The sequence below is a fragment of the Culex pipiens genome, chromosome 3, assembly GCF_016801865.2.
Source record: "Culex pipiens pallens isolate TS chromosome 3, TS_CPP_V2, whole genome shotgun sequence".
NCBI classification, from domain to species: Eukaryota; Metazoa; Arthropoda; class Insecta; order Diptera; family Culicidae; genus Culex; species Culex pipiens.
Genome location: NC_068939.1, coordinates 102,192,111 through 102,208,869, shown reverse-complemented (window position 1 = coordinate 102,208,869; position 16,759 = coordinate 102,192,111). Strand labels below are relative to the sequence as shown.

Below are 16,759 nucleotides of genomic sequence, written 5' to 3'. Positions count from 1 at the left end.
GACGTTAAATTTGTGTTTTAGGGTAGGGTACCGTAATCTGGGGTGAATCGGGACTACAGTCTGAATAGGGACAGCAGTTTTCGGTAGTCATCAATGAGACACTTTTGGTTTTTAACATTCAACGATTTTGGTATTTTTTCATCACCATGTTTTAATTAGTTATTTGTTGCATTTTATTTCTTTTAATGTGTTCTAACATTGACAAAAATATGAGATCAACCGACCTCTATAGCCCGAGATATTCAACTGTCTCATTGTAGACGCACTTGGCAGGAACAATGAGACAGGTGGGGAACTATGAGAGCCCCTACGGAAATCGATACTTTACTTGTAAAACATCATGTTTTTGTATTGTTCCATTGCAGGTACCTTGCCTTGGACATTTTAAAGCAATTTTGCCAACTTGTTACTTTAGTTAACAAAAGTTATGCTAAAAAGTATTTATTTTTTGTAAAATCCATGGGTAATTCTCTACCAACTCACACGAAATCGGGAAAAGTTGCCCCGACCCCTCTGTCGCGGGTGACGTAAAATCGCGATAACTCGTGATGTGTATAAGCAAACCCCTTATGTTTATATATGATTTTTTTGTAATTTTCTGGTCTACAACTTTGTAGAACATTATTACACTCTAAAAAATAACCCTACAAAGTTAGAAAAAACACGAAATTTTAAAATGAAAAATTTTGTTCTAAATGAAAAATGATTTACAAAATTTTTTTACAGTCGAGTAACGGAAAATGGCAGAGTTTTTAAAACTTTTTTAGTTTTTTTTTCGATGGAAAATACGTTTTTTTTGGAATCCTGAGTACGCCATTAAATTGGGCGTTTAATTTTACATAAAAGTCCCATTGACACCAAATTACTATCTCATCACCGTTTCAGGCTGCAAATTTTTGAAAAACTCCATGTTCAAAAATGAAAGGGTCACGAGATATCAAAAAACGGACCTCGGATTCGTGATCAGCGACAAAAGTTACCCCTTAGGACAAAGTTTCACGCAAATCGAAGAGGGGTCGGGGCAACTGCTGTGTGAGTTGGCGGAGAATTACCTCCATATATTTATACCAAATTATATTATATTTTTGGTTAAAAAGAGTTAAACTCAATAAACATGCCAAAAATCACTTTCAATTCATGTTTTGAAGAATTTACAAAGAGTTTGAAAAGTTCAATGAAGAAAAATCAATGTGTCTCATTGTTACCCAAGGGCTGAAAACAGAGGGAAACAATAAGATAGCCCTGAATTCTGAGTATATAATAAAATTGTAGCCCAACTCATGTCCTATTAAATGACAAAAGAAATTTGAAGAATTATTAGTTTTTTGTGTTAATGGCAGCCTATGAGCGAAAATGTAATTTTTAGTCGTAATTTACTTTTACACTCCAGAATCAAACATTTATGAATAACTTTGCAAGGGAGCGTCCATTACCAAAGCCTTTATTATGGCAGATGTGTATCCAGTAGACACACCTTTCCCCCAAATATGAGCTTGATTTGTTGAAACTACGATTTGTGAGAGCCATTTTATCATTGTTCCCCGTGTCTCATTGATGACTACTCTACCCTACTCACCCGCCAAAGGGCTGTAGAGTTCATCTGATCATCTGATTTACAGTGAAGATCTGAACACTCAAAAAAATGAGTTCGCGTAAACGTGAACAGAGTTCATGCCAACGGGAACCAGGAAGAAAACTGTTCACTTTCATGGTGCAATGCACTATAAATGTTGAACAGTTTTCTTCCTGGTTCCCGGTGGCATGAACTCTGTTCACGTTTACGCGAATTCATTTTTTTGAGTGAATAATAAACAATTTGATTTTGAATCACATTACTTCCAGTATAAATATGAAATAGGCTGAACAAAAAGTTATGAAGAATATTAATTTAGGGAGTCAAGTGATTATGACGACTATGTTCAACGCATAAATTGTTCGAGAATCGAACATTTGCAGCTGCGAATTGTTCAGAATTCTTCTGATAAACAACAAGAAAAAAAAATGCAACTCTCTTTGTGTCGATTTTGAAGGGACCATTGAGAGTTGGAGGTTTCAAATTATAGAACTATCAAAGCATGGGACCTAAGAATCCTTCGACACGTGAAGGTTTATTGAAGAATCAATGATCGACAACGAGAGAGTCGATTGTATTTTGCAAATCTCGACATAACAGGTAACTATTTAGGGGAAGGTGGGGCAAGACGACCATATGGGGCAAGAGGAACAATCGCTCCTACGGCCGTAATTTGTACAATTTTGATTATTTCCAGTATGAGGAATTGTTGCTAGCAATGCAATTAGCTGATTCTACTACCACATAACCGCCAAAATGACGTAAACGCCACAGGGCATAAGATTTAATGAAGTTTTTTTTGAAACCTTTGTTTTCTTATAATATTTGGAAAGTACAAAATAAGGCTTAGGGTTCGTTTTAAGGCTCATTTTATCAAAATGCTATTTTTCCTAGATCAGTAGTGTCCCTACAAATGACATGCACCTATTACAAAGTATGATTTAACTTTTGGTTATTTTTGTTGAGAGCTTTTAAAAAATCTTGTTCAGGTGGGGCAAGTGTACCATATGGATTTTTAGTATGGAAAAAATTACGAATTGCTGCAACAACATTGGGAAATAAATACATGAAAGTACTTAAAAACTGATAAACAATCGTTAAAAAAAATTGTACATACAAAGTATAGTGATATTATGAAAATTTACTATTTATCATCGAAGTAGTATTTTTTTTTCGTAAAAACGATAAAATTTTTAGTAAAATATTATTATTTAATCTAAAAACGGAAGAAACCATTCAAATACATTCTAATCTGATGTATCTAAGTGATAACAGTTCAATTGTTAGCAAATTACCATATTTTTTCATGCATTGTTCCTCTTGCCCCAACGGGTTGCTCGTCTTGCCCCACTAGTTGAGTAGAACGTACGGAAAATCAAAAATTTTAAAATCAATTTTTCACATTAAAAAACATGATTTTTTAAAAACTTGTTTAAACAAAGTCTTAGTCAAGACCTAGAATAAGATGATTATAATAAAATCCGACAGATTTTTTAACTTTTTAATGGGTTATAACGAGCATTTCCTTAGCTTGTTACACTTGCCCCACTTTCCCCTAACTAAACCCGCCGAAATGCTGACTAAACTAAACTATCGAAATGCTAATCCGCCCTTTTTCATGTTGGTCAAGAAATGCAGGGCTGAAGTTTCAAGGTCGGAGTTGCACGGAGAAAAAAGAGTTCCCAAAATCGTTTTGAAAAACGTACCATGGCATTTGAACACTTTGTTCGTGGTTCCCATTTTCATGAACGCTTGTTCACGATTTTGGGAACTCTTTTTTCTCCGTGTGGAGTCGGAAAATATCACTCGAATCTAAAATCATTATATTTTTATCTACTATTATGTGACCTATTAATTACAATTGAATCTTTTCGAACTATTACTTTAACTGGCACCATAATGATTGCGTCTTACCTGACTTGCCGACGGATATGTGTAACCAAATTGAGCATACGCGGCCATATTATCTGCCGTGTCGTCCTGTGGGGCGCCCGTGTCTGTGCACTAGCTGCTCCCCGCGTTGATGGACCCTATGTTCGGAATGTTGCACCGGTGATTAATCAACAAAGACACGAAACCACTTTCCAATTCCACTCTACTTTCTTCACACTGTATGATTATGCGTATGTGTGTATGTGTTGTATGTGTGTATGTCAACCAAACTGATGGTTTCTTCTACGCAAATAAATCATAAAATTGCACTAATAAGAACTAAGGCAAACAACGCAACTTAACGGAATCCTTCGGGTAGGGGTTCACATACAGAACATTTCTTCACGCAACGCCGTTGCAACTTTCGGGGCACGAGTGCGATCTGCTGGAGCTGGTGGGCTTTCCTCTGGCTTCCGACATCATGAATCAGTCGCCGTCGTACGTTCCTAGCTTGTTTAGTAGGCTGCGTTATTCTCCTCCGAAGGGCCAATCACTCATCGGAATTTCCACGGCATACTGAGTCCAACCGAAAAAAATATTCGTTTCACTTTTTTTTCAATTGCAGACAGGGCAACAATGATGATGCCGAAATTGGAAATGTTTTACTACATCAATAATAATTGTCTTTTATGTCCTTACATCCCAGTTCTACTTGTTTGAGCGTTTGTTTGTACAACGAACTTTTCCTGTGTTAACTATGTACACACCGGAGAACACAACAATCCGAAAAAAGAACAATCAAACAAGAACTGTAAATAACTGAAAATATCTGCAGCACTGAGTTCGCGGCGTACGCCTCTGCCACACACACCGGATGCTCTGAGAGTGTTTCCAGCCGTTTTTCACTAACCCGCGCGATCCAAGTAATCCGGCGCTGAGCGCGCACACAACACATCAACAACAGCAGCAACAGCAAAAAAAAAAACGACGACCCAAGAACAATACCCGTGTGTCGTCGGAGTATGTGTGTGTGCGTTGTTTCACTGCACTCACTTGCTCGCACACAGCACACTGTGATTTTTCCTCAGAATTGGTCGCGCGTGCTCGCGTGCACACACACGTACACCCACACGTACGCACACCTCTCGCTCGGTATGGTTTTCCACCGTCGCGACGCCGACGCTTTTCCCGGTCGTCCAGGTCCTCTCGCGAGCGGAAAAATCAAAACAATTCCGTGTGACGTTACGACAAACGGCCGACGAGCGAACGACGACGCAATGTCGAACAAAAAATCTCTCGCTTCCTCTGCGTCGCAGCGATGCGCACTTGTTCACGTTTTGCCAGTAACTGAATAACAATATCGAAAACTGGTCTCGGCGCTCGTGTTTGTATGCGGGGTCGTCCCGGCGGCCAAAACCGGTCCGTGTGTGCAGGAGATAATGGCAAGAGGGCGTACAAAAAGAACCAATGGCTGCGTTGTACATAGCAAAAGAACACGCCTTTTTATGATAAATTAAGCAAAGTGAGGGTTTGAACCCAGGAGGTCGGGGTTGGAAACAAGAGAAAAGGGAAAAAAGCCCCGCCTGTTTTCGAAGTTAAGGTGGGGAATCGTCTGCTTCGCTCTCGGTTGTGAGTATTTTCTCTCACTCTCTCACGCCTCGCGTGTCTGTTTTGGATTTCTTCACAGCACACTGTGATCGTGGTGTCCGCTACCGCTCCTTTCGATGGAAATTGCTAGCATTTTTCCGTAGATTTCCTTCTCCTGATTACATCCCTGACAATTTTTGGGGCAACAGCTACCGTGCCAACCCTCTCGGCGCACTTCCAGGACACTCTCCTCACCAAAATAAGAGAGCCCGAATTTTTCGAATATCCTCTCTATTTTGTCGGACGACCCGAACGTAGACCCAAAACAAACGGCACCAAGCGGCGACAACGAAAGTTCCATGGATCAACGTAACACAGGACAGTACAGGACGACGAGAGAGGCAGGTTGTTCATTATCCTGCTGCCACGCCGGAAGGACGCATGTTTTCTTCGCTTGCCTTCGGCCGTTACACATGCCGGCACGCTGGTCGGTTCCACGTCGGACGCCGGTGAGCGACGTATCCTGGGCGAATTTCGGAACGATACACAACAAACCCCTCTCGGTCCGGTGGTCGGTTGGCGGGACTTGGCTACTCCGATAGTCCTGGACCGATACGGGTTGTAAGGATTTGTTAGAAACGAGTACCATTGTTGGGTTTATCCTGCTCACCCACCTGCCCCCCTCGTTCCTGTCCCGGAACTTGTGCGGGAGGATCTCCGGTCCTTATGTTGGCACCATTGTTGTCAACGACAAGCGCTCTCGTTATCGGGCAAGGATTCTCGATGCGCGAGAGAAAAAGAGAGAAAGAGCTCTGCCGGACTAGAAAAGAGGGGGAAAGTCAGGGGGTGGGATACACAAAGGAAACAAAAAAACAACCACTCGGCGACAGATACAGGAAAGGAGAAAATCTAGCGGAACGACAATTTTTAAATTGAACATGTGTACATTTATCCTATTTGTATCCTCTTTTTCACCGGAGCTTGTTTGTTTGGAGTGTGTCTTTCGGACTTTTATCTTTGGGTTTTTTTTTTGTGCTGCTTCCTTTCTGGATAGATTCGATTTCCTTGGGGACGTATTGGATGTGTGGTTTACTATATGGAAGGTATTGCTGTTTGTTAAGTTGTTACGTTTTCAACAACTGAGAGATTTATTGCAGAAAGCAATTTAAGGATAATCAATCAGATTGGGTGGATTCTTAAGCTAGCTTGAAAAACTTATTTTTTCCCATGACCGATGAAGAGTATCACGGCCGCATTTACAGAGCGGATTCAGTGGCTATTTCTTAACTTAATGTTGAAATTTCATAGGTCACCTTCCTGACAGTTTATCAATCATCTAAATGTTAACATGTTTAGGTTAATGTTAACATTCCATAGGTTGTCTTCCTACAGTTTCTTGATAAGATCCAGTTGGTGACGATACACTACCTTCCCTTTACTAAGCAATCGATTCAAGAAGGGAAAAGATCACTAGTTGTGTTGGTCCGAGCCGTGATTTGAAAGTTATTAATTATGCAAGTAAAATTCCTAAAAACGTTACACCCAAACCGCCGAAAAAGTTGGAATGGTTGTTTTAATGGCAGAATATAATTTTTAATGAGCGATTCTTACCTCTCCGTTTTTTTTGGATAATTTTTGTATAAAATCTTACTTTAAAAAAATGGAACACCCAAAGCCACTTCTTATATTTACTTTTTAACACTGAAACACCCAACGCCTATCAAACTTACACTGACGCTCAAGCCCTCAAAAGTCGTAATGGTAACTTCAACTCGCTGGTTTGGTATTCCTGTGTTAAAAAGTATTTTTTTCCATATTGTTTTATTTCATGCACAAATTACTCAAAAATCGAAGTGGTAAAGTATCGCTTATTAAAACTTAATTTATTCAATGAAAAAATATTAAATCTATTCTGTGAAAAAATGACGTTGTTTATAATTGTTAAAAACATTTTTGTTTTCAGTTTACGTCTGACAGCCGGAGACAGCGGTTGTTTTTTCTGCTGTTTTCGTGGCGCGGCACAGTGCTTACGGATGGAGGTGGAAGAATCCTCCGACGGGGACGAGTTTCGTTCCGTAAATGGAACGGGGAAGCGGAGGAAGACCAGCGACGGAGCCGTTGTCGGGGATGGCTCAGAGGAGAATCTTCTCAACAACAACAAGTTCAGTCCGCTGGCGGGGAACAACAACAACAACAATAACAATGGTATCCCAGCCGAGAAAGGAAGCGTCCCACCGGTTCCAGTGGTTCCAGTGGCCAAGAAACCACCACCTCTGGTGGTAAAGAATACGAGCTACGCCAAGCTGAGGACTGTAATGTCGCCGTGCACAACCAAGCCAAGTTACAAGCTAACACCGTTTGGGATCAAATTGCTGTGTTCCTCCGAGGAGCGTTTTGAGACCGCGCGGGCCCACTTGATTGCGAACAAAGTGGAGTTCTACACCCACGAGAAACGAAGCGAGCGGCAACTCCGCGTCGTCGTCCGAGGACTTCCGTCGGCTTCACCTGAATTCGTCAAAAAGACCCTCAAGGAATCGCAAAACCTGGATGCTGTGGAGGTGCACGCCATCAAGAGAAAGGGAGAGTTCGCCTCGTCAGAGGAAACCCCGTACATTGTTACGTTCCCCAAGGGGTACACCAGCCTCAAGCAGCTGAGTGAAATCAAGCGCTTGAGAAGATTTCACATCCGGTGGGAGGCCTACCGGAACAAGCGACCGAACGTGACCCAGTGCAGGAACTGCTTGCAGCTGGGTCATGGAACCAGGAACTGTCACCTCAAGGGGAGGTGCAACAACTGTGGGGGTCCCCACAAGACGGACGAGTGCGAAGTCCAGGAAGCCCAGCCAAAGCGGTGTGCCAACTGCTCTGGTGCCCACGAAGCTACGGACCGCAGCTGCCCCAAGCGTGCGGATTTCATCCAGCGGCGACAGCAGGCGTCGAAACCAAAACCGCCGGCGAGGAAGGCGGAGAAGCAGAGTCCAGCAGTTCCGGCGTTCACGCCGGCGGAGTTCCCTCCGCTGCCGGGCGCAGTTCCGGACGTGAAGCCAAAGGATCGCCCTCGACCCGCAGGAAGCAGTCAAGTAAATACCGGCGCCGGCGCCGGTGCCACCCCCACGGCGGAAGGAGAGGAGGTGCTCTACAGTTCGACTGAGCTGTGGCACATTTTTAACGAGTACAGCGCCAGGTTCCAGACCTGCAAGACCCGCGTGGACCAGTTGAGACTCGTCAGTTACATGCTCGGCAAATACGGCGGAAAATGAGTTTTTTTTTTAATGTATTATAATTTTTTTATGAACCGTCCCTCGGTCCTAACCTGGTCACAGCACCTAAACGGACCTAATAAAAATAAGTTAAGAATAAAAAAAACATTTTTGATTTTTTTTAATTTTAGGATCAAAACTCGTCTATTTTAATGTTCATGGGATCTCAAGGAACAAGGGACACAAGAAATAGAAACTTAAGTATCGTCAACTCAAGTATATATGCATCAATTCCCCACGAAAACAGCATGAAAAAAACAAAATTGCTCGATTCGGGCTCAAAATTTTTCTGGGGGTTCCCTGGCTGAAATAACTCGACCCGTATTTTTTTGTTTGGTCATTAGGGTGACCTACGCAGTGTTAGGGTGGTCTGAAAAATTGCAATTTTCGTCGATTTTCGCAAAAACAACTTTTTTCGAAAAATCATAACTCCTTGCCAGTTTAACCGATTTCAATTGTCTTATACGCAAATGATAGGTGTTAAGTTGGCCTTTCAAAGAAAAATAGTGAAAAGTTTCAAAAATATAGCCTAACATATGAATAGGGCATATGAAACCATAAAATGCCGTTTTGACGGTGTCTGGACCAAAGAGCCTATGTCTGAAAATATTTTTATCGGATTCCCCGGACATTTTTACGTAGCATACTAAAAATGGGAGGAGTTCATCACCTGGATTCCGAGATATGATTTTTTGAAAATTAAATCCGTGTTTTTCGACGCGCCGCGCGCAAGAACGGGAAAATGTCAAAATCGGCAAAAAATCAACTTTTTTCACTAAAACTGCGATAACTTCAAAATTTCAGCGATGATCTATACATGTTTGGGTACCAAATTTTTGTATTTGAAAGATGAAACTTTCATTTGCGTATAAGACAATTGAAATCAGTTGAAATGGCGAGGAGTTATGATTTTTCAAAAAAAGTGGTTTTTGCGAAAATCGACGAAAATTGCCATTTTTCAGACCACCCTAACACGGCATAGGTCACCCTAATGGCCAAACAAAAAAATACGGGTCTAATTATTTCGGCCAGGGAACCCCGAGAAAAATTGTGAGCTCGATCCGAGCACTTTTGTTTTTTTCCATGCTGTTTTCGTGGGGAATTGCTGTATGCATAGATGTAGAAAGAGTAAAAAATATTTCAATTTAGTAGCTTTCCAAACTTTTTTTTATATCACAGAAAGGTTGTGCTGAGTTTTCATGAGTCAGGCCCGCTCTCATAATTGTACGGCAATGATCAATGAATGTTTACCAACCACACTCGCCCTTTGATTTGTTATCCAAAGTTTGTCCTAATACATTTCGGCTTCCTTTTGAACCGAACCAGGCCCCGTTCTCGTCAATCACTTGCATTTGCTCATCATGATTGAGTTGATTGAAGAATGGAGACACCGAGTTATGATAATAATGCCCGCGCGGTTTTTCTACTTTTGATGATTATCTAATGTCTTGTCAACTACGCATCAACTCCGAGCAGCTCTGAATGGGAATGGAGTCCGTATCAGCGGTGAATAGAAAACCTCGATATGTTTGATTTTGACGAATATGTTTGCTTCTTATCTTACTATTTCCCCCAACAACACCGTTTTGATTGAACTGTCCTTTTTTCCCTCCTATCACCATCACTTTGGAAACTGTCCGTACACTTGATTGGTCGGAACAGGGCTTTGGCTATCTATGACTGAGTGACTACTAACAACAGAACCACTCCACTAGTGGGAACCGTCTGGGACCGGATGAACGGCTCAAGCTAATCCGTTTGACGACGCTTCTGTCATTAGAGATATACGAGTCAGAAGGCCTTCCTTCAGTCTGCCGCCGCCCAGTCAGCAGAGACAATGAAGGTTTGTTGGTTATTTAGACTTGCTTAGCCTGCGAAACCGATTAGACGCACAAAAGGGTTGTGTGAAAAGTCTGCAAGAAAAGTAAATATCTTCGTGCTGCGGTAAAGGATTAGCCCAAAGGGTTATAGACCACAGCACAGACAAATCCGGCCGATTCCGATCGCTACCTGTCTGCTGGAATATAATCCGATTTGAGCTGACCTTAGTCTGGAAAGCGCCATCAATGAAGTTTGCATTACGGCGCGGCGGGTAACAATTCCGTCGCGAGCTGCCAAATTCCTAACATGTTACTTCTAGAAAAAGAAAACTCCAGAGTTGTTTTCCGTGTTTGTTCAAAGAAAAATTCAAAATGGCAGTGATGAAATATTGTGAGAATTTTTTGGCGTCATCCTTAAAGTATGGCACTTTCTTTGGGAGAGGTCCGAGCATTACATTACATGTTAAAATAATAGGAAAAGCTTGACAGAGGGGGAGGGAGGTGATGAAGCCTTACGGTAATGTAACAGGCAATCAGCAACTCGAAAAAAAATGTTTTTGTAGTCCGACGATCCATAGTTTTTTTTGAACTCCTTGGATATTCGAACTTTGGATAATCGAAAATTCTGGATAATCGAGACTTTGAATAATCGAGCCTAGACTGATTTTTTTCAAATCCTTGAGTATAAGTCAATTTCAATCCAATCCAATGCCCACTGGTTGGTAGTGAAATTATGGGAAAGTTTAATCTGAATCAGCTTGTCTCATGCAAATTGAATGGCCAAAGTTTCGATTTACGTGAAACTAGACAATTGCTCAGCTGTGTTTCAAGCAACAATCAACGATAAAAGTTTTCGCACTTGAATTCTGTTGATTTACTCGTGAAATAATCCCATCAAATGGCGATTAACATCATCTTAACATTCAGTGGCATAATCCAAAGAGTAAACAAATTTTTATCCCCGTGACAGCGTTGTTCTTACTTTAGTTCGCATTGCATTTTTTTTCCTACCCTTGCCACCATGTGCATTTTCCCCCTTCCTGACTTTTGCAGATTTGTACATTTACTGTAAAAGGTTTACTCCCAGCATCCCAAACATTCGTTAGATCATGCCATCTCTGACGAACCGCACCGTATGAACTAACGAACCAGGGGAGGGTAATTTTTTCCCCTCGAGCACTTGCCCTATTTTTGTCCTTCTTCCCGTCGTTAGTCGTCGACGTCGTCCTCGCACAAAACTCCAGCTGTGTGCAATTTCATCCCCGCAGCTTTCACGAGCGCTGGAAAACCGAAATCTCATTTTCAGGTGACATGAAACAACACTTATTCCTAGAGTGCCCTCTTATTGCATTGTTTCAAGTGGCTGGCTGACGAAGCTTTGTCACCTAAATTCCATATCCCGTCTCATCCTTCGAGAGAGAATCCTGGCGAAAAAAAAGCAAATGCGCGCGATTACCGAGTTGTGAGGTTTTGGCTCGCTTTTGGTCTGCATTCACAGCTTTGACTGATTAGAGCCGGACCTCAGTTGTCTTGAATAATGAATTTTGTTTTTCACGTAAATGTTTTTTCACAAAATTTAATCCATATTCTATATCTGCCTGGTCTGCCTGTGTGGATCAATCGGACCGCGCACTGGACTCACAATCCAGAGGTCGCCGGTTCGAATCCCGAGGCAGACGCAAAAATTCTAAGTGTTGATATAGAGGTATTCGGTTCCCTCTCCCCGTGCCATACCTTCACACTTAAGAGACCCGGGAGGCGGAGTCTTGTCGCAAAAAAAAAACGATACACGCCTGTGGATCGGTTGACGAAACCGCAAGGTTTAAGAGGGCCACATTATAAGGTTCCGTTTCTATATTGATGAGCTTGTATCCTTGAAAAATCTTGGACCTTTTTTGGAAACAGTCCGCTTACAAAGTGAGAAAAAGAAACCGCAATACATTCAATTTAAGTTATGGTTCCAAATTATGCTTTTACAAGTCAGTCATAATTAAAAAGCGTGCTCCAAATGTTGATAACTCCAGCTCTACGCAAAAAAAGTAAGAATCCAGACCTTGTACTGATTGTCAAATAAATTTTACGTTATTTTATAAAACTTGATGTTATATTACACTCAGAAAAAACTCATATCTCACAGATTTGAAAGATTTTTGTGTGAAACATAAAAAATACAAAAAGTTTTATCCTTGTTTGCACTTTACTCCACTTTTTCACAAATCGTAACAAGAGCTGGGACTTCGGATATCCGGATATCGTGCAGCATTGATAATTCTATAAGAAAATAAACTAACTCATACGTGCCAGCTTTGACTCACGACTTTGGGGTGACATTAAGACAAAACAAAATAATTTTACAGGTATTCAAAAGAGTTTTAATACTATTATCCGAAAAACTATCCGATCCGTTACAATTTTATGTTATTCTGTTTTGGGTTCCACAAATATTTTTTTCCAAATAATTTTCAGTTCTGATACGATTTTCGTACATCTCTTTTGATTTGGTTTGATTGAAAAGATGATATCTGATTTTATATAGATAAAAATGTAAATTATCCGGATATCCGAAGTCCCAGCTCTAATCGTAACACATGGGGGAAAGTGGGGCAAGACGACCATATGAGACAACGAGCAATTGTTCCTCTCACCCTATATGATCGTCTAGCCCCACTCTCCCCTAATCTTATGGGTTGAACAAATTTGGCTCGCGTTTTTCTCAGCATGCTGTCTTTGCATATGGGTCATTTATGCAAACAAGGACTGCAGTGGTCTGGAACCGAAATCCAGCACAACAAAATTGATAATAACCATGGTGCAAGTGATTGGTAAAAACTTTGATGTTTTGGGAACAATGCATTCTTCAAAGGTGATGTATGTTAGGGTGGCATGTTAGGTGGTGAGGGCCTCGTGGCACGGTAGTTAGCGGTTTCGGCTGCCGATCCCTAAGTTACTATGGGGCGCAGGTTCGATTTCCGCCTTATCCTCCTGACCTTCTGTCGGATGAGGAAGTAAAACGTCGGTCCATTTGCGTAAAAGTGGTTTTGGGTGACTCACCACACATAACCTTCGGACGCCTAGAAATGAGCAGAGACCAGAGACCACAAAAGACCCAGGGGTCGTTAAAGTGGATTGCTTTGCTATGATTTGATTTTAATTGTTGGTTATGTGCGTAAGCGTATGTGTTTGTATTAATTATGGGTGAGAATTAAGTAACATTCTACAGTAAACTATCTTACTGTTAAACCTTGGATGTTCAAATGCTTGATTTAGACAAGTTGAGAAATTTCAACAAGCCGAACAGGTGATGCTTATTGATATCAAGAATTGTTTTCCTTTAAAGAACGAACGAGCTTATAAGGAATGGACAACCCCGTTTTTGACAACAAAGATACAGAATAGAAACAGAAAGAAACAAAAAAGGGCAGAATTCCGGACATTCATCTAGTTTGTCGCCTCTGTTGCAATGTGGACCTCACAGAGAGGAAAACAAAAAAAAAGTAAAAAACGTGTCTATAGGATCAAGTGTGTTTTAAAGGAAGTAGAAGAAAAGATGATGCAAATATTTGCTAAGATCACCTTTTCAGTTTTATTTTTGGTTAGATGGTTTGGTTGGTTATGAAAGCACAATTACTGTGGATTATTGGGTTGGGAGAATTTAATGATTTAAATATTTCCGGTTTACCTACTGACGACTTGAGAAAAGGGATGAGTTGGAGAAACTTCCAAAACACGAAATTAATTTCCATTCACAGAAGCTCCAAAGCCACACGCAAACATGCAGTTGAGGCCAAGCTGAAGGAAATAAACGACCTATAGATTCGCTATGGACTTCTATGCGCGGCTCCGAAGAAAGGAGAGGAAATTTGTGTAATAAATTTGATTGCGTTCTTTTCGGCCCTCGCGCGTGGAGAAGCGTTTTTCCGCTCAACCTTTTGGCCAATCGCGCAATATCCCAATGAAAAAAAAACTTGCACCAACAACGAAGAACAGGAAAGGTTTCATCACAGAAGCTTTTTCCATGTAAGGTTTCAATTTTATGAGATCATTAATTTTATGTTTATGATTTATGGTCTATAAATCTCCACTTAGCTACTGAATGCGTGAATGGAGAAGGATTTAATTAATGGACCAGATCTGGCAGTGGAAGTCAACATTTAATTACAGATCAATGGATCCGCAATGAATGATTATTTGATTATTTACGTCAAAATTACACGCGTACGAATGATGAAGTTACATGACGCACCTCTATTTATCCCCTATCTCAATCGGATAAGATAGGCAAAGTGATTCTATTCTCCACCTACAATTGAATTGCGAAACGTTGCAAGAATGGAGCTATTAAAGTTGTCTTACAATGGCTATAAACAAAGTTCCATACACCTTACACCGCATTCCAAACGGTGCTAAAGACTTGTCTAGATAAAAAAAAATCGCGTTATTACGAGAAAGAAAAGTAGTGCGAAAAATAATAGCTATTAAGCTCATAATTCGCACCAACTTCCATAAATGCTGCAAAGAATGAACTCATTCAGTCCTCACGGCCACGATTGTCCGCACTTTCGTACAGGACCACATCTGCGTCCCACCACACCCGGCACGAGTACGTATTTCAGCAAAACGGTGGTCATGCGGTCACCGCGTACAGTTGCCAACAATCATAACTGTCCGGTCGCACGAGTAGAAAATAATAACGCTCTCTTATTGTCTTTGGTACAAACAGTAATACTGCCAAATGGCATCATTAATTGGCGCTGTTGCACGACGATTTACTGTTCTTTTTTTTTAGTTTTCCTTGGAGGAGGAAGGCCGAGGTTGTTAAATCGGAAATATCATTGCGAGTAAAACAACTTAACAGCCGTACTCACATTGTTTACCAAACAGTTCGTTGGCTTTGACTTGCGTGAATGAAAAAAAATCTACTGTAATGTTTAACTGCATTGTTAAACCTAGGAAAATTATCTCAAATTGACATGTTTTATTTAACCAACGCATCTCGTCGCACTTGCATTTTAGATCATAATGCCTCACTTTTTGATGTTTACAGATTCCCCAAATTTCGATTTCATTCTAGAGATATCCAACAAAAACCGTAAAAACCCATTGCAATATTGTCACTCTTTTTAAGGGTGCACAGCAACCAAGGAAGTTGTTGTCTTCTTATTCCGAAATTGACAAACTTACGGACCCAATCCTGCAACAATCTGATTGTAAAAATAGGCAAATTTTGTTGTAAATCGCTTAGTAGACAGTAGTTTAGGGGATGAATAAAAAAATATATCGATAGTTCCCGTAGTTTCGAAAATATTAAAATATCTGTAACAAAAATCTTGGTGCAAAAGCTCTGGTTGAAGTGCACCGTTAAGTAATTGCAGTCTGATCGTGCTATCTTGTCACACCCGGTAAGTGCGACAACTGGCCAAAGAGAATTTAGTCAGGGGACGTAAATGCCCGACTTTTGTAAACATTTTTGATTGCAACTCGGGAAACCGGAATCCAATTTCAACCAATTTTTTGAAATTTGTAAATCCCAACCTTTTGACTTTGCGGGTCAGATTTGATTTTTCTGAAGTTGTGTCGGGCCGGGAGTAATGTTTGAAAATGTAAGCAATTTTTGTCTCCCTCACTTTACTGAGGAAATGCTATAAAATCACTCGAAATATGAACTTTTCAATTAGACCTCCTAGACCTACCGTCATTTATACATATCGACTCAGAATCACCAGCTGAACAAATGTCTGTGTGTTTGGCTGTATGTAGACATGTGTACCGAATCAGTTTCACTGGAATATCTCGTCACTGATTGGGACGATTTTGACCATATTGGTCTCATTCGTCTTGGGGTCCCATAAGACCCTATTGAAATTCATAAGATTTAGTAAAGCACATAAAAAGTTATTTTTCAAAAACTGTTCCATATAAATTTCACAATTTGCAAAAAAGGGTAGTTTTTTTATGAAAACCTGCCATATTATATATATTTAGAAAGGTTCTGTATGACCTTTCTTGTGGATTAAGAATTTTCAAGATCTGACTAACCTATCTAAAATTATAAGCAGTTTAAAAATGCTCTGAATTGACATAACCTCAATCTATTTCCCCACGGCGGTGTATGTATAATCTTGACAAAAAGTCTATTTTTTTACTCATCACTTATTTTTATTAGGACCTCTTTGATGCTGCGATCACGTTCATAAACCATGTGAACACTTTAGGGGGGTTGGAATCACTCTATAATTGATAGGAAGGCTCCAACCACCTAAAAGTGAATTAAGTAACGTTTTTCTCATAAAATTATTAAAATTATTTTTTAAGTAAATAAATTAATAAATAGTGTTGCAAATATGAGATTGGTGCGCTGGAAGTGGGGACGCGAAGTCGTGACTGTTCAGGTTAATTTTTTGTGTGCTTTTGTGTCGCTGTTCGTATGGGGTGAGTGCATAATTTGTAAGGGGTGCGCGTGGTCGTAAAAAATCATCGGAGTGAAAAGTGATTTTTTGTGTGTGCCTTTTGTCGTGAATTGTGTGTGTCGCTTGCGGGCGGTGGGGCAACGTGCTTGCTTGACAGGATCGATCGTGTTTTTATGTGTGCTATTTCTTGCTAGCAATGATAATATCAGTCCTTCCTTTATCATCGTTGATCGGAGGGCA

General features: G+C 40.6%; 1 protein-coding gene across 2 annotated transcripts in view; it reads right to left on the bottom strand.

Annotated features, from left to right (window-relative positions):
- The window catches only part of LOC120426920 (homeobox protein araucan), a 111,810-nt gene that overhangs the window by 57,986 nt on the left and 37,065 nt on the right, over window positions 1–16,759 (bottom strand). The window contains exon 1 of one of the 2 annotated variants that reach the window (XM_039591725.2): window positions 3,488–4,788. The exons of the other annotated variant lie outside the window; for it this stretch is intronic. Coding sequence (XP_039447659.1) covers window positions 3,488–3,535 — 48 coding nt within the window. The 5' untranslated portion in view covers window positions 3,536–4,788. Of the gene's footprint in view, window positions 1–3,487; window positions 4,789–16,759 lie in introns of those variants that run through there. 2 annotated transcript variants of the gene reach the window in all.